The 19,555-nt window shown below is 33.1% G+C and overlaps 1 protein-coding gene and 1 long non-coding RNA gene across 12 annotated transcripts; one reads left to right on the top strand and one right to left on the bottom strand.

The window, feature by feature from the left end:
- Window positions 1-1,001: 1,001 nt before the first annotated feature.
- LOC122590931 lies at window positions 1,002-7,629 on the bottom strand. 11 transcript variants are annotated; one of them, XR_006322638.1, is made up of 7 exons: window positions 7,570-7,629; window positions 5,889-5,969; window positions 4,002-4,070; window positions 3,723-3,899; window positions 2,925-2,960; window positions 1,417-1,817; window positions 1,002-1,298 (listed from the first exon to the last, which is right to left on the bottom strand). It is a non-coding gene; the product is annotated as an uncharacterized LOC122590931 (long non-coding RNA). The 11 variants fall into 11 exon arrangements; XR_006322639.1 differs by having other exon boundaries at window positions 3,723-3,867; XR_006322642.1 differs by lacking the exon at window positions 2,925-2,960.
- A 2,458-nt stretch (window positions 7,630-10,087) lies between these two features.
- Window positions 10,088-13,282, top strand: LOC122592455 (carboxyl-terminal-processing peptidase 3, chloroplastic). The gene is made up of 11 exons (XM_043764690.1): window positions 10,088-10,572; window positions 10,758-10,839; window positions 10,996-11,126; window positions 11,267-11,353; window positions 11,522-11,600; window positions 11,755-11,843; window positions 11,974-12,129; window positions 12,251-12,337; window positions 12,442-12,591; window positions 12,678-12,785; window positions 12,880-13,282. The coding sequence occupies exons 1-11, from the start codon at window positions 10,198-10,200 to the stop codon at window positions 13,132-13,134; spliced, it is 1,599 nt and encodes a 532-aa protein (XP_043620625.1). The 5' UTR covers window positions 10,088-10,197; the 3' UTR covers window positions 13,135-13,282.
- Window positions 13,283-19,555: the final 6,273 nt, after the last annotated feature.

The following is a 19,555-nucleotide window of genomic DNA, read 5'->3' as shown; positions in this document are numbered from 1 at the left end:
ACAACCTCTGTCGGCACCTAACCGTCTCCTCTTATGTGTGGGACCCCATGGAGGGTCTGATTTTCAAATGAAAGGCGCAGGTTCAAAATCCTGGTTCATTCCTAATAAGTAATAACCATGGGGAAACATTGCTAGGAGTTTAACCAGGTAGCAGCCTCTTGCGGGGCGGGGAAGCTAGGTATCAATATTGTACCTCGGGTCGGGGTGTTCCCACCAACCTACGCCTTTTCCCAAACCTCTGCAGGCACCTTAATCACTTGGGATAGTCCCAAATTGTAGATAAATTTAATTCATGCTATTTATTTGAGAACTTAATTCATAGTACAAACAAAACAAAATCCTTGCTAGAAAATGTGAAAGAAATACTTCTAAAGTGAGTTTAATAAGAAAAATAAGCAAATAAGATAAATTTTAGAAACACGCATCCAAAAATTTCGGTCAATGGTAGTGGCATAGTTTATATTTACAAAAATTTATTGACCCTTTAGATCTAAGCCTCTTGAAGTTTTGATTGCAGCTATTAGAATATTTCATCCACTCCTGCGCTAATATGAGCCCACACCATGACACCAACTTGGCCTGTACAGACCGAGTCAAGCGCCAAGCTTACTAGATCCATATAAGAATAAAGCCGATGTTTGCGAGTTCAAGACTTATGCTACCCAGGCCTTGGCTCAAGCTTAAATTTATGACACTTTGCAAGCCATAAGCTAACCCTTGGGGTAAATATAATGCTTTCACTGATTGAGCCTATACGCCAAAGCAAAGCTAAGACTTTGCTCGACTCAGATACACTCTAAGTTAGCCATCAGCCCATCCCTGCCAGCCTCATTTTTCATCAAGTAGACCGGTTAGTACCTATGCAGTTATTCTGAGGGTATTTCCTCACTAGGACCCAACACATTTATAAGAAAGATAAGTTCTATTAGTATTAGCCACTGAAAGCTATTTGGCTCTCTAAGTGAAAATATGTACATTTTTAGCAGAAAAAGAGCTGTATATAGCAAAAATTCTCTTATTTAATCTTTTAACGGTTTCGACTTCATATATCACAAGAGATGATATGTTCTCAGATTAACAAGAACAAGTAAATTCCTAGGAGCAAATGTAGTAAATGTTCAGTTACTCAATATGAGCTACCTGATTATACTGTCTAGCTTGTAGCTTCATTTTCCTGAGATTCTTGTTGCAGACCATCATCATCATCATCATTATCCATCCAGCTGCTATAGTTCACAATCAAATCTTCCACATCTACTTTAAAAACATCAGTTCTGGCTCCAATATCACCAGCATATCTGAAATTGCAATAGAGGAAGGCTGCTGATATATGCGGCAAAACCCACTAGAGATACAGCTGAATCTGATCTCATATTAAATGATCATTGGAAAGAAGACTTGCCATCAAAACAATACCGGGAGAAGAAGCTTGGCCGTTTCTTCAAATCATCATATCTTTTTGCCAGCAACCGAGTCTTGCAGTACAACGCAAAGTGCTTAGAATTGTTCCTAACCAGGTGATATTCACCAAAATGCATACTGAAGCAAACTCAGGGCTCAACCATCTGACTTGGTAATAGTGTAAGGCTACGAGCTACCTCGTACTTTGGCACACCATATAGGTTGTAGTCACACCATATACATTGCTATAAAGTACCCCATTTTTTGTAGAAAACAATCTAAACACGAGCCGACAACACTACTCTTAGGCATTCTAAAACCACAGTTTTGATGTAACAGACATGTACACAGCTTGTTTCACATTTTACACTCCTCGAAGGTAAAACGTACCCCTATATTACCTCCAACAAAAACTCCTGCATATAAGAGAGAACAAAACTGCTATAAAATAACACCATCTAGAAATGCACTACAGATCAACACATACAAAAAAGCTAACTAAGAAGAAAATATGTTTCATGAGCTGCCTCATCCTGAAACAAGAAATTACCCATCACAGAGACTTTAAACACCTCTAAACTTTCAAGGAAAGTTAACACTGAATTTCATAAAACAAACCCAAAGACAATGCAGGAGTCCAAAATCATTCCAAACTGAATCTAAACCAATGTAAAACGCACCCAAAATAAATAACCCTAATTCAAAAAAAAAGAAAAATCAGAGAAGGGATCCAATTCAGGTTATCCAAAGAAAGTCAAACATTTGACTCTAATTTATGCGGCCTAACAAGTATGCTTTGTAGACATTTTATGTAACCATCTCCATATGGTGAACCTGATCTAACTCTAATCGAAAACGAAAGCAAAGTGGATCCGGAATGAACAAGCCCTAATGAACATATTGAACATCTGTTTACATGCAATCTGTACATGATTAAAATTTATTATCAAAACGACACAATACAATACAGGAAACTCGAATGTTTAGATCCTCACATTTTTCCACAGAATTCCCATCTCTTTCCTTTTTAAGCTTATCATATCACAGTGAAGTTAAAACTGTCAAGCAGGGGATTTTGGTTTTCCTGACAATCACAAGTAAGGGTGCATTTGGTATGACAACTTGACAAGTTTAAACCTGAAGTACTTGTTTGTGGGACATGATTGGATTGGACACAAAGTTGAGTTTTTTGAATTGTCCCGATAGTAATCACCTGTAGTTCCAGAACATTTATCTTTGTTTTGGAAATATGTTAAACACTCGCATCTGACAACTACAGGTCTATATAGATTATAAAAATAGCACATCCCAAAACACTGACTTCTACGGCACGAAATACCATATTTGACAGTTTTATGTCACATACTAACTTTCAAAACGCAAATCCAAATACGAGACTTACATAAAACTTTTCTTGATGTGTGCTTTGTATCTCTTGTTTAGTTTCTTGATCACAACAGTCAATATCAAAGAAAATAATAAAGCACAGACAACTGCTACAACTACAGCAGTTACAAGATTACCTTTTCTTGTACCTTTCTTCGGGGTTCCAACATTGACTATGTCAATAAAAAAAGTATACAATGTGAGCTTAGCGAGACAATAAGAAACTACCGACACATACATAACAAATTCAGAATGGGCACATTGGTAACTGGTCAAAATAGGCAACACTTTGACAGGTCAAAACAAATTGGGTTAAGTTGACCTGAAAGACTTATTAACATTTTCTGTACATAATTACTGGGTCAAACAATATTTCGTAAATTATCTTTTTTCAACAATAATATAATAATTTTTAAAAAACGAATTAAAAGGATTGTGTAATAAAGAACGCTTTCGGCAACTTTCAACCCATGTCACCCATTTTCACAATTACATAGCAATCTCCTGACCTGTCTGACGGAGAGAGAGGATATAACCAAATTTATCCTCAACCAATAAGTAAATGCTTACAGTGTGCATAAGGGCCAAAAAGAGTAAAATTCAGAAGCGCATGGTGTCCAAAAAAGTGGCTTCCGGGAAATACTTAAAGTCATAAAAATGCCCCTAATTCATAACACGTCGGTACTACTAAAAGTACTAGAAAGCCCAGAGCCACTCTTGAAAAAAAGTTACAAATACATTCTTAAAATGAGGTCCCTTCTCCCACATAACCGAGTCAATAAATAATAAGGGTCCAAACCAAGAGAACTTGTGACAAAAAAATTTAAATTCATCTTGAGAAGGTCAAAAATATCAAAACCTTTGACTTTTTAACTGATAGCCAATCTTTAAAAATGTAGGACAAATGCATGGGGTTAGGAAATCCCAGAACATACTCGAAGTAATCGTTTGTGGGACACGATTGAATTGGACACAGAGGTGAGTTTTTTGAATTGTCCCTGTTGTAAGCACCATAATATGTAGTTCCACAAAATTTATCTTTGCTTTGTATGCTTGAATTTCAACAAAGTGGATATCCATCTAGAAGCAATTACATGACATGATTAGCATCTCTGCATAGGGGTGGAAATTCCAACCCATTTAGTTATCAACAAGTGCATTTGTTTAGTTGGAATCTCAAACGAGCCAAATAAAAATTAGCTAAAAGAAGGAACCTGTCAAATGGATTGACACTTCAAAGCTTCCCACAATTGTGTTATTAGAGTATACAAGCTTGAGACTCACTGTATTAAAAGATTCAGAATATTAATGTAAGTTATAATAATATTGCTGCATTGAGTTCTTTTTAAACAAACAATGAATGTTTGAAGCATTGACCAAATGGGTTCATAGTTTATATCGGAAGGCTTACCGACATAAAGGGTTACATGGTAGGCATACATGACATAAAGGGTCTGATTTTTACATCAGAAAGCCACAAATGGACCGATTGTTTACATCATAAAGCATACTATATGTAAAAATTTTAAATAAGAAACTGAAACAACTCCCATACCATTGATTTAAAGTGATTACCATGATGATCATGAATCTATTTCATTAACCGAAGTGTTGATTTTTACACCATAAAGCATCATACTACAAAGAGGAATGATTGTTTAGATCAGATACATAGCCTAAGGGGCTCAGCGTTTACATGTGGAATTTACAAAAGCAGGTCTTTTGACACAAAATACCATTCCATCGATTGAACAAATATAAGGATATCATCAATTACGCAGTAGGCACACTGAGAAAGGGTCCATCAATTACATCAGTAGGCACAGTAGCAGAAGGAACGGACTGTTTAAAGGCATCAAATATGACTTTTGAAGGCATAGTAGCTAAAAGGGCCGAACATTTACATCAGAAAAAGCTAATCATTTACATGCCAATATGCCATCTCAATAACATAAGTTTGACGAAAACCAAACCATCAAGGGCCGATTCTTCCACTAAGAAACATACTGGCTTGAGGGACAACGGTTCAAGATCATTTAGCATACTAGCAGAAGGGGCTGATCATTTAAATGTCAAACATTCAGCTAGGAAAACCATGACAAAGTCACAAAACTACCATACCATTGGTCAAAATGATATCATAAACCATCAAAAAGAAGAAATCTGTAGCTATATATGTAACAATATAAGTAAAAGAGAAAAGGAGAAATAGGTACATTAAATAGTAACGAAAACATTTGAGACAAGAAAGGTAGATAGTTATCAAGTCAAAGATAAAACCAGGAAACTTGTTAATACAAATCTGCCACAGTACTTTGAAACCAAAACTATCGATCAATGCCATAACAATTATATCTTTGAAATCCAAATGATAACTCATAGAAGGTACCAAAAACTCCTAAAACCTGTTACAATAAAAGTCGCCAAGCCGGCCATCCGAAGACATAATGTAGATTATATGAGAAATCCATGTACATATGTATATGAGAAATCCGGAAACAATGTAGATATTATAAGAAATCCATGTACATATGTACATGTATGTCGCTTGCCGGTTAAACACGATAGCAGTCAAATACAAAAGGATTTGCATCACTAACTCATAGCACAACAACAGCAAAAAAGACAAAAAGCCATAACCATATAAAAAAGATTCACCTACTCACTAAAGGAAGAGTGCCGGATGCAAACTGGCATATATATGACATGAGCTTGCAGAGACACACATTAAATCAAGGTATATAGAAATGATGCACCAAATGATCAAAAACATCCGTGGAGGAAGAGCACCCTACTCATGAGCTTGCCATATATATGACATGAGCTTGCCATAACCATTAAGGATTGAATTAATATATCGCCAAGCAGGTATCATTGTCCATTAGTATATCTAGTTTTAAAAGCATGAAAAACATAGAGCACCCTACTCATGTCTCCAACTGATAGCTTTCTATTTGAAATTGACTACCAAAATCATCAGGAACTCATTAACCAATGTTATCGTTCTATCCATTCCCTTAAGTCCTCCAATCTACATAATTCTAAGTACACTCTGGCAGTGGGTATTAGCAAAGGTAAAGATTACCTAGAGAAGAACGTACCAGATTCAAGACAGCAAAACTGAACCACCAAAGACTCCTTCATCCATGCAGGAAGAGAAGGGCAAATACAACTTCAATGAACTAGTCAAAACCAGAAAGATATGATAGAAAATTTAATGAGAGAAAACTAAATCCTCTTGTGGTATCAAGATATATTATCAAGAAAACATTATGCATACAAGAGAAACACCAATAAAACAAACCGTAGAAAATGATAGCAATAATCAATGCTCTTGTGGGCAAACAAACAGAATCAATACATAATATAATTTAACAATTTACGAGGGAAACCCGGAACAGATAATCACATGAAAAACCAAAATACTATTTCAAAATTACCATTTTATATCATGAAAACCCATCAACTATTTCAAGGCATCGAGATTTGTAGGCAGCGACTGTATTGCAGATCAAGGTGGTAGTTGATGGTATTTTGATATAAATGGCAATGATTGAAGAAGAAAATACAAATCAAATTAAGCCAAAAATGAAGTGCTAGAATCCATAACAATATGCACTTGTTTTCAAGATACTGTTTACATTTCACTAAGCCAATCAGTTATTCAAAAGCTACAGAGGCAACAATGTTGACAGCAGATTGGGTTTTGTTCATGGTAATTCATTGATAAAAATGATATCAAGAAAACCCTAAATGCATTAAAAAAAACACCAAATAAAACAAACAGTAAAAAACCTTAACAATAATCAATACTCTTGTCTCCAAAATTACCATATTATGTCAAAAAAGACCAATCAACTATCGCAAGGCATCTGGATTTATAGGCAGAGACTGTATTGCACATCAGGTGGTGGTTGCTGATGGTATCTTGATATAAATGGCAATAAGTGAAGAAGAAAACACAAATCAAATTAAGGCAAAACTGAAATGATAAAATCCACTATATACACTTCTTTTCAAGATACCAATTATAGTTTACATTTCAATAACCCAATCATTTATTCGAAAGCTACGAAGGCAACAATATTGAAAGTAGAATGGGTTTTGTTCATGGTAATTCTTTAATATCAATGGTATCAAGAAAACTAAATGCATAAAAAAGAAACACCAAATATTACAAACAGTATCCTTAACAATAATCAATAATGCTTTGTTGGCAAACAAACCGAAATCAATACAAATCTAATGAAACAATTTTGGAGGAAACCTAAAACACATGAAAATCATGTCTCCAAGAATACCCTTTTATATCATTAACACCAATCAACTATCAAAAGGCATCGGGTTGCGGCTGTATTACACATCAGGTGGTAGTTGTTAATGGTGTTTTGATATAATTGTCACTGAATCAATATATGAAAGCAGTAAATACAAATTAAATTGTTTTCAATAAATTTCGTTTAACCAAGCAACAATTAGACATCTTGGGTCTTCTTGATAATATATATATATATATCATGAAAATAAACCTAAAAATCAAAATAATCTAATTGGATAACAAAAACAAGTTAATAATTAACAATGTCAAGAAACTAAATGCAAACCCTAAATTCAACGACTAATAATAGCAAAAATCAAGACTTTTAGAAACCCTAAATTCAATAGGAATTTTAAAACCCCAAATACAATAGGAATTTTAAAACCCTAAATGTAAACAACAAATATATTATCGAAATAGAAACAAGAAAACAATGAAAGTAATAAAATTTATTATAAACATACCGGAGAGAGAGATAGGAGAAATTTGTATCTGACTATCTGTGTTTGTAAAATTGTAACCATCATCATCAATGTAATAAAATTACATAACATATATATAGTGGTTAATATAATCCATTCGCGTCTGTGTAAAGCTAACGCTAACTTTACCGCGTTTTTCAATTTATTACCGCGGTTTTAAAGTTATACCAATACTTACCGCGTTCTAAAGTTTTAGTTACCGTTAAACAAATCTCCTTATATAACTAAGAGAGTATAATTAAATATTTATGTGGTTATTTTTTCTAATTGACAACTAAGCATTTTTCCTATTTGTAAAATTATGGTTAAAACTTATCTTTTTTAATAGCCCTTATTTTATATAAAAATATATAAATATAAATATATATGTTAATTTGATTATATTTATTTCTATCATATCTTTTAAACCTATCTTAAAATTTAATAACCTTAGTTTTTTATATATTTTATTGCTACACGTTATTTTTCCTATAAAATATTTATATTTGTTAGTTTTGATTATATTTTAAAATTCTACCTTATTTTTTTATGTGTAACCAAATCTTTTTAAAATCCTTAATTATTTAACTTAGATTTTAAAATTTATTTATTTTTTTATGTTAACATACTAATACTAATACTAATATGAATATATAATAGAAATAGTTAATATTTAAATGTTATCTTTACGTATATTTTGCTGTATTATATGATATGACTTCTATAATAAATAAATATATATATATATAGGGGTGAGTTATTTTAGGAACACCTCTTATTTTAGGACCAATTAGGACATGTGTTTTTTGTAACTTACACATGATTTTCCAGTGACGCGGTGGCCGGAAAATCATGGTTGTGGTCAGAGATGATCATGGTGATGTGTAAGTTAACAAAAAAAAAAAATCCTAAAATTGGTCCTAAAATTAGTGGTCCTAAAATAACTTGTACCTATATATATATATATATAATCTACAATCAAGTATATTGAATAAATTTATTAGATATATAAAAGTTATGCAAACTTTTAGTAACTTAGGATGCTCATAGAAATTTAAAAATTATTTAAATTTTATTTTAAAAATATATAATAAGTTATGCAAATCTTTAATTATTAACTTAGGCATGTTACATTGATATACTTTGTATATCATTATTTTTGTTCTTTGTTTTTTGTTATTCATGTATACACCATCTTGAATTTAATTTATTCATAACAACCATAATCTTATTATTTGATTCAGTCATAATCAATAGATTTTATAATATCAAAACTATGAATAATACTAAATTATTATTTTTTAATTATTTTGATTTTAGTTCTTTTTCTTATTACTATTATTATTATTACTCTCGCATATAAATTTATTATTACTTAATATTACGTTTAATTAATAATAATTTAAAATATCTGACATATATCGTATACTTATAAACCGGACAACGTCCGGGTTTAATCTAGTAATAAATGTATTAATAAGTAAATAAATGAATGGTGGTGCATTGGAAAGTTTTTTTAAAAAATTGCATTTAAATAAATTTAACCCAATCTTTAATTCTAACCAAAATATATAATTGGTTATGTTTTATTTATATATTTTCGTATATATATATATATATATATTACTATTTTTGTTAGTTTGTTAAAAAAAGATAATTTGATTTACAGAAATGAAAAGATAAAACCTCACAAGTGACGAGACCAAGTCATTTTTTGAAGTTTATCGGATGGGTAAAAACCCACATGCCTCCACATTAGGACAATTTGAGACTTCCTTTATTCAAATAGTTTTATTTTTCTTTAAGGACATTAGGACAATTTGAGACATATTAATATATTGTGTTTAATAATTAAAAAAGAAAAGATGTGAATATAGTATTGTTATGTACCTAACTTATGTATAAAGACTTTCACGTCTTAAAACTTGAATTCATTATAAAAAAAAACATGGTGTTCAATCATTTATTCATTATAGTCTTCGGTATCATCATAAGTATGCGTAGTTTGAATTCCACATACTGCCTAGTTAGATGTCGTTGTAGTGTCTCTTATGCTAACTATTAACTCGTTGTGTAAAAATAAAAAAATTAAAGAATATTAGTATGTAGGGATAGTATATTTAAGTTTAGGTACATGACAACAATACACTAACTTTTCCCTTTAAAAAATTAAATTTTGTGAAAATTCCAAATAAAAATTAGGATAAAAGCATTAACTAATTCAATGTTAATACATTTTTCTTACAAATAAAAATGTTCTACCTTATAGTCTAATAAATAAATTGTAAAAATGGATATTTGAAAACATTAGTATTTACAAAAGCAAAGACTATATTGTCAACTCAAAATTCCATATGAGCCACTTGATCATTTCCAACAGATTTTTTGAGCCACAAACTTGTATTCACGTGGAGCAACACGTACATGAGGCTGTTTAGATACTTCCAACTTCAAAAACATTTTACAAAAAACCCACGCAACTAACTCAAACACCACAAACCAAAAAAGATTCATTTTCAAGTTAGTATCTTCTAAACGTTGTGTTATACAAGGATTCATAAATATCAATCCTATTTAATTTAATTTCTTCATTCCTTTTTCCAAAAATCTGCAACAGTAATACTTCCTTCCATGAATACTCTCTGTAGCAGGCCAAATCTTGATCTTAATGGTAAACTTTGTCCCATTTCATTAGCTTATACTCAGAAACCAACTTCCATTTTGTGCTATAAGTACAGGTTTTGTTGTTCAAAATGTTGTGATAGTAATAGTAAGTATAAAGTGTCGTTGGTAAAAGGTCAAGCGTTAGCTTCTAAGGAAAAAGGCAATCTACAAGTACATGGAAATGAAGAAGAAAAAGTTGAAGTTAAGAATAATGATAAGAAATTGGTTAGGTCCATTGCTAAAGCCCTAATTGGGATGGCTGCTGCGGTTTCTTTGTGTTTGGATTCTCCCGCTTTGGCCGAGTCTATGACTATTGCATTCCCTGCTTCTCGGACTCATGAGGTCTTTGTTTCATCATTAACTTTTCCCTTTTTATATGTGTATAATTGTTATATCTATGTGTATAAGCGGTTTATATCAAGCTTCTGATTTTTGGTAGTTTGTTTCCAAGATTCCATGATTATTAGTGAATTTGAGTTGTTTGTTGAATATAGTGAACATAAAAAGATGATCATCTACTTTAACAGGTGAATGCTGTTCAGCGAACGCTTGTGGAGACTTGGGGTTTGATTAGAGAGACTTTTGTAGATCCAACTTTTAACCATCAGGGTACGTAAGATTTATAATTTTGGTTTATTTCAAGTCCTGAGAGAATAGTTAATTAATAGTGTTTGATTGGCATTATTAGAGATATAAAATAGTTCAGAACTTGACATAGATGAGAAATTTAGAGTTTTGATGAACAAATTAATTGCTGTTTTGCAGACTGGGACTCAAAGTTCCAGCAAACAATGGTGGAAATGCTTCCTCTTAGAACTGCAGATGCAGCATATAGCAAGATCAGAGGAATGCTTTCTACTCTTGGAGACCCCTTCACTCGTATTATAAGTCCAAAGGTGCGTGTCATCAGGATTATAAGTTTTTCCGATATTAGGATTCCATATAGTTGTTTCTTTTCAACTGATTCTCCTTTTCATGATGTGATCGACATCTGAATTACTCAAATTTAATGTTTAGTTATGACTCATACATACAGGAATATCAAAGTTTTAGAATTGGAAGTGACGGAAATGTGCAAGGAGTTGGTCTCTTTGTCAATACTGAACCAAAAACTGGTCATCTGGTTGGTGATTCAAATATTCGATCTTTTTTTTTTCCTCACATATTTAACTTGGTCTGCTAATCACCTCAAAGTTAATTCACAGATGAACTTAGTGACTTTTTCATTCTACATTTGAGTGTGTTTTTGACTTTGAATGGTGCTGACTGAAAGCTTGAATTTTGGTTTCAGATTGTACTATCATGTGTTGAAGGTAGTCCGGCTGCTCGAGCTGGAATCCATGTAGGAGATGAGTTAATTGAAATAAACGGTATGTTTGCCCTGCAACCCCCCTGATTGGGATTTCCTTATTTACTTATTTGACTTTTTGTTTGGCAACAATATACTTCCATCTTGCATTAAGTATGCCAAGAGATCAACAAAAGTGAAGTAGTATTAGTTTTAATTTGCCTATTCGTGAGCAGGAGAAAGGCTTAACGGGATTAGTGGTGAGGCAGCTGCACAGAAGCTCAGAGGTCATGTCGGCACCAGTGTTACAGTCAAAGTGCACAATGTAAGCTCATTAGGCTTTCTTTTTGAATGTTAACTAGTTACATTATGACAAGGGGTCTTCTGGTGCACCAAAATCTTCCACTTGTTGCATTTAGATCGTTTTCCTAAGTTTCTGATGTTGCCTTTTACAGGGAAAAAAGTTGGCCATTGACTCTAGTTTCAGAGAGGTTAGATTACCTCGTGAATTCATTAGGCTTTCCCCAATATCGAGTGCCATCATTCCTCATAGAACTCCAGACGGTCATGTGTCCAAGACTGGATATGTGAAGTTGTTAGCCTTCTCTCAGGTGCTTAATTGCTAAAATCCAGTTTCCGGTTCTATTACATTAAGAAATAAGAACAGTCAATGATAACTTGGTCCCCTCATGGATTCATATCTTAAAGTGATTGAATTACTCTTCTAAACAGACTGCTGCTGCTGATATGAAACACGCGATTCATGAATTAGAAAATCAGGGTGTTGAATCATACATCTTGGATCTTAGAAACAATCCGGCAAGTACTCTTACGTTGACTTTTTCATAAGACTTTTAGTCATTTTTGGTTTGCAGATATTTAACAAGAAAACTAATGAGTTTGTTCTTCATTTGGAGGTGCAGGGTGGTTTGGTCAAAGCTGGACTTGATGTTGCCCAAATATGGCTAGACGGAGACGAGACTCTTGTAAACACGATAGATAGAGATGGGAACATGCTGCCTATTAACATGACCAATGGGCATGCTCTAACACGTGATCCACTAGTCGTGCTTGTAAGTTTTTGTTGATCGTTTTCATTTCATTTGAATTTTATGATTTTGACAGAAAGTATAATCAATTAATTCTTTTCAAAATATAGGTAAATGAAGGGAGCGCAAGTGCAAGCGAAATTTTGGCAGGTGCACTCCACGACAACGGGAGGGCAAAGCTTATTGGCAACAGAACCTTTGGGAAAGGAAAAATTCAGGTAACTCTTAGAATCTTTCCATTTTAAAGAATCTTTACGACATTTTCTTTATAATGATCTGTATCTTAACTAGTTATAATGATATGTTGTGAAGAGTGTGACTGAACTACATGATGGATCGGCTCTTTTTATCACGGTAGCAAAGTACTTATCACCAGCACGTCATGCCATAGATCAAGTTGGTATAGCACCCGATGTTCAGTGTACAACGGAAATGCTGAACTCGTCTAAAGACTCGGGGCTCATGAGGAAGAAAAATGCATCTTCCTCATCTTTGGAAGGGGACTCTTGTATTTTGGTAGCAGAACATGAGTTAGATACCCAAGAATCCAAAGGCACTGCATCCTAGAATGCTGACTTTGACCATTTCTCATGGTCAATTTAAGGTGTAGAATCTTATTGAATTACTGTAAATATCTTTGTGTATATCTATAGTTGTTGTAAGTAGAATATATTGATGGATCATAGATATGAAATTGAAAACCTTCAGTTTTCTACCTTTGGTTTTGTAATTTTAGTGATGTTTTGTATGATTATTGTACAGTCAGTTATAGTGATATTATCAGATGGTATGTGCCAATCATGTAACTAAATTTAACAAACCCATAACATATCGATATCCAAAAGTTGACAGAATTGTGTGTAGAAAGACATCACATGATTATAACAAATAACTCAAAAAATCATTTTACACAAAAGATACAAAACTATTTATCAAAAAATAGAAAGTATCTTTTGATTTTTAATAATTACATATTCAACTTTCTATCTATCCCAAATCTAAAAATCAAATATAAAAATCATTCAAAATTTAAAAGCCACTTAAATGTTGACATGTGTAAAGAGTTTTCTACCATTGATTAAATTAAAGGTTTATTTTTACATTATTTTGGATAATTTATAGTTTCTTTCCATTTTATATTAAAAACGCAACATCTTATGCACGCTAACGATAACTCACGTGGCCACCTAGTTGTCATCAAAAACCCAATTAAAAATAACAAACTCAAAACCCAAAAAATCCAACTCGTATAACCCTAATCTAATCAAGTTGGATCGGATTTGGGCATGGGTTTTTTCAAAATGCTTGGTGATAATGTACCACCCTTAAAGGCTACGGATTAAAGAGCATAACCAACATTAAGGATGGAGCATAATTATGTTGGGGCCTCCATCCGTAGCCTAATTATGCTGGAGCCTCTCATGAAATTGTACGTTGTATTACAAATGACTTATGATTTGGGACCATCATCAGACTACATTGTCTTCACTCAGCAATGAGACAAAGTTTGTTACACTGCAGTCCACACCGAATGACGGCCTCCTGCCTCGCCAGCGTCACCCTAAGGGGACCAGATTCTAGATCCCTCCATGAGGCACTATAAATACTCTTCATTCGTGACTTTAGAACCCAATGACAAATCCACACACACACCCCTTTTCTACCCTTGGTGGCGTGAAGCAACTGTGATACTTCACACCAATTGGGAATCGCCAACAAGTCCATAAAACCTTACAACCATTTCTTAATACGAGATTTACCTCCAGTAATTAAGTGTAACTTTACCCTTAAACAAGTGGCGCCATCCGTGAGATTTACCCCCAGTAATTAAATGTAGCTAATACAAAACTATAGAAAATTCACATATATCAAAAATTATGGGTACCTGCGCAATGTGTTGATGGTGGCGGTGTTGATGGATGGTGATGTTATGGTTATCTATACTCCTTTATAATAATTATCAACCTTTTTATTTTTGGAAAGTGTTAGAAAATGGTTAGATGCAAAAATACTAAATTACCCTTAATAAACACCCTATATGGAAAGGGTTATTAAAGATGACCAAATTTGTCCTTAATGAATTAAATTTACACTTTAAACCTTTATCTTGTTAATTTACACTCTAAATCCTTATTTTCTAAAATATTTTCACTATCACCATTACATCAACTTACATGATTACACCACTCGACACCAATTGTCGATGTCATCACCACCCGTCACCGACACCACTAAACCGTCGTCGCCATCACCGTCGCTGCATTGCGCGGGTACCATGCTAGTTAATGTAAAAGTAAATTGTCTAGTTATTTTAATAGTTGAGATATGTACGTTGTGGTGGCGGTGGCCGGTGGTGATGGGCAATGATGTTGTGGTTATTAATATTAAAGTAATTGTGTAGTTATTTTGTTGAGAGATATATGTTGTAAATAATTTCATTAAGAATATCAGAAATATATTAGATGAAAATATTTAAATTTAAATAAATTAACGAATAAAATGAGAGGTTATTAGTTATCAAAGGAAAAATTTATAAAGTATCAACCCCTCCTATTTTCTCAAAGTACAACATTGAATTACCTAAAATAACCTTATTCTTTATTCATAAATTTAAACATCAATACCTAATACACCTATAATACCCTTAATGAAAGAATTTAGAACATAAACCCTTCAACCCTTAAAATAACTACACTACTACCTGTTATATAAATTACTTTAACATTCATCATTATTACCGCCCCCACCACCCGTCACCGCTTCCGACACCACCTTCGCCACCACCATCATCTCACATCGCCACTACCATTGCTGCTATGTCGTACGGACATATGACTTGTTAGTGGAAAAAGGGATATAGTTTCTTTATTGTTTAGTTAACTTAAGAGAGGAAAGGAGATAAGAGGAGAGAAAAGTTTTACTTCTTAATCACATCGTTTGTGAGGGGAAAACTTTTCAAATAAAAAACAACTACACTTCTCCCTCTAATCATCTCCGCTCTTTCCCTTTTCACACTTAAAAAAATCTTAAAAATGTCTTTTATAATTTTCTTCTCTCCTCTCTTTTCCTTTCCACCTTTAAATAAGCTAAACAATACACTAGGGAGTAAAGATGAGAGAAAACTCAAAGGGCTTAAAAGCAAATAATCAAAAAAAAGGGAGAGGTGTATAAATATAGAAGAATCATTCTGTCTTGGACTTTTGGTTGGCGACTGTAGTTAGGGGTTTCGAAACCTGAGAGTCGAGCGCCAAATTTCAGGCAGTGCCACCTTGGGAGTGGGACGGGCCATGTCCCATTCTAGACTTGGGTTTTTTAGATCCAATATATGTATATTAACCTTGACTAGCACGTTACCTGCGCAATGCGGCGGTGGTAGCAGTGATGGCGGTCTGATGGCGGCGGCGTCAACGGTGGTGGCAGTGTCAAAGGGTGTAGATCAATGTAGATGCAATTAATGTAAATGTGTTAGTTGAGATATTTTAGATGATGAAAGTTTAGGGTGTAAAATTTTTCATTAAGAGCAATTAGGTAATTTTTTATAACTAATAAAGGAGGGTTCATTAAGGGCAAATTAGTCATTTTCAAACTCTTTTTTTTCTAACTTTTCAACAGCATGGCATAATTTTTATATTGTAGTATAGAAGTATAGATAATGGGCTTTATAATCTTTTGGCCCATCCTAGTTAGAAGACATACTCATGGTTCAATGCTTAAAACGTGTCACTGGAGCTTTCAACACAAGTGACAGTACTGTTTTCTTTAAGTTGAACTTTACAATATTCTCAATTTACAAACCTATATAGGTTTTCCTTACATATTACTGGATTGTGATTGTGATAGCATAAATCAATGCTTCTTTAGTTATAAGTATGACTTATTCAATATTTTCTTATTTTAATTCATTATAAAGTATGGAACGATTTAACATCGTTAAATTGGGAATTGGTTTATTAATTCTTTTAGACCTTTGATTTTATTAATTCTTTTAAACCTTTGTGACTGCCAAAATTTTGGCCCATCCTAAGCCAATTAGCTGGCTTCGCCACTGATTTTAGGTACTTTATAATCATCAATCAATCCTTCGTTCGTTTATATCTGATTATTGATTGATTATTGATTATGATTTCCTTGATTTTCATATTATTAAATTTTTGTTTTTTTGATTTTTTTTTCTAGCGAACAGCAAAAGAAGTGCATTATTAGCTAATAATAATAAGCCATGAAGAAGAAGTTCGTACCTGAGGATGTAAGTATATATTATATATATAACAATTAATGTTTATATTACTAATTAACGATTGATGATTATAATTTTTTCTTTTAGAATTGCAATGATAATTATACTGTACTAATTTTTATATTTTTTTTTAAAATAAAAAAAAACATACTAGCATAGATTTCGATATGAAATTGACAAATATTTTTTTCCCTTTCGGTTTTCCATCTGCTTTCTTACTAAACAAAATTACTAATTGTATCTTTTTCAAAATTATATCCGCAATGAAAGCTTAAATTGCTATTTGTTGATCTGTCAATTTGCCTATTTCTTCAGTCCGAGTGTACGCTTTTCTGTTCCAAGAGCTGTTATGTACGACCAAATAATTTTGTTTGCAGTTGAGGTTCTCAAAACAAAATGCAAGGTCTGATGACGTCTTACTTTTCTTTTACTTTTTAATTATATTGTTTTACGTACATTATCACAACATATGGTCTTACTCTTTTTTGATATTCTCATGGGATCGAAAATTTTCTCAGCCAAAACTTCGATACAAGACTACGGCAGGTATGCACACGTTTCCATTTCTTTAGCCCAACTTTCTTCTTTGTGTAATGATCAGTTTTTATTATATTAACGAGAGCACATACCCGTGCGTTGCGGCGGTGAGATGGTGAGGGTGATAGGTCATAAAGTATGATAGGTCATAGGAGGTGATATGTCACAGAGTGTCATAGCCAAATGTCTTAGCCGTACGGGTTCCGCCCTCGGATTTAAGAATTCGTCGAAAGTATATCGAATGACATCTCTAATGAAAGAGCATGAAATTTTAAGAATACCCATATAATTCTTATAATTTATCGATGTACGGTTTTTGAGATAAAAGATTTTGAAAAAATTAGTGGAATAAAATGATTTATGAAGCAGAGAGAAAGTTGTAGGCATTGATGTATGATACATTATGTATTATCATGTGTACATTGTTGAAATCGAAAGTTGAAACCTATTTGCTTTATAATATAGTATAGATTAAACAAGTTACTCAACTTTTATTTGTTATTATTGGTTTGATAGGACATAGACTTCCGTACGATTTAGCTAAGGCCATGAAGAGAGCTGGTGTTCTAATCAAGCAAATGGATGTTGCCGGAGTTGGCTCCAATTTCGAGACAGATTTGAAACTGCGTAACGCTGAGGCTCGAGTCGAGAAGCTTGCTTTTTTCCGCAGATGTCTTGGGCATCTCCCAAGAGACTGGAAGTAGTATGTTTTTTCCTTCTTTCTTCTTTGGTAGGAGGGAATTATAGAGAATGAAAATGTAATAGAGAATAGAAATAGCGAGAAAGAGAATGAATATTTGGAAAGAGAATGAATTCCGTTGTTTGGTACCCACAGATAATGAATATATATAAAAAATAAATTTTAAAATAATAATATATTTATTACATATAAATTTTAAAAAAAAAAAATGTTTTCCATTCTCACCCATTCTCACCCATTCTCTACAATTTGTAGAAAATGGAGAGAATGGAATTGATTCCCCTTTCTCATTCTCTTTCTTTGTCGCAAACAAACAAGAGAAGTCTTTCCCATTCCCTTTTGCCCTTTTTCATTTCATCATACCAAACACCCCCTTTATGCCTTCCGTTCTCTGTTTTTAGTAATTATATATATTCTGCTCTTTGCTGATGTAGGAAAGGCCCCTGTCTCGGTTAAAGACTTAGTTAAACATAATACAACAATACTTTAGTTATACCCTGTAACTTATCTACTGCGTTCTTTTAAAGCATCCGTAATCAAGTTTCCATTATCCATCAAAATCGTTACTTATCTACTTCCATTTTCTTGCAGTGACCGGGCCACTGCCATCCTCTTCGCTCCCTAGGCAAAGATCCACTTTTTGGGAAGCTGGTTTCATATGTTTCTAGATAGTCTAACTCTCTCTCTATATAGTCTGATGTTAATTTCTAGCATGGCTTACTTTGACTACTATGTGTGGAATTCTTGTTCATGTAACCTCAGGTTTCTTGAATGTTCATGACATGACTTCACGTGTGCTTTACAAAATATGCTCGTGTATCACTGGCCAGTGATTGCCGGTGAAGTTTTAGTTGTATCTCATAACATTGCACATTCTTAAGATAAAAGTAGGCCTAATTTGGCATGCTATCATTGTTTTTTTTTTAGTTCTTGTTTTTAGCTAGTAGAATGGTTTAGCCTTTATGGGACACAACTTTCCCTTCTTGCTTTTTTTTTGAAACGGCCAACTAATATTTCATTTCATTCAAAAAATACTACCAAGATGGTCGTCACCACCACCATGTGTACAAATCATACATTACATTGCTAAACACCATATCATGTTATTAACAAAAACTTTGATAGATCAAAAGCTCGCATTGTTCTATGTTTAGATTGAATCTAAACGTAAATTAGATTGTAATGAATTTTCCCTGTTGTATTAGAAAGTATAAACAACCCATTATGTAGGGATTTACAAGGAATGTAAAACATCTACAAATAAAGTAAGGGAAATGCTAAATACAGCCCTAAACGTTGTACATAAAAAAACTTGTACCTTCCATATTAAAAACCTGTCCCCTGATTTTCATGGTAAATGTACAAACAATTTATGCACCTTAAAAACGTATTTAACAAACCCCATAAAGTAACTGACAATCTATAAATATAGTATCATTATTTAATCTATAAATGCAACGTATCATATATCCGCTAATAGAATCTTCTCACCCAATTCTGTATATACCCAGCAG

The sequence above is a fragment of the Erigeron canadensis genome, chromosome 3 (genome assembly GCF_010389155.1).
Source record: "Erigeron canadensis isolate Cc75 chromosome 3, C_canadensis_v1, whole genome shotgun sequence".
In the NCBI taxonomy this organism is placed as follows: domain Eukaryota; kingdom Viridiplantae; phylum Streptophyta; class Magnoliopsida; order Asterales; family Asteraceae; genus Erigeron; species Erigeron canadensis.
The sequence above is the reverse complement of the archived record's forward strand: the minus strand, read 5'-3'. Positions and strand labels throughout refer to the sequence as shown.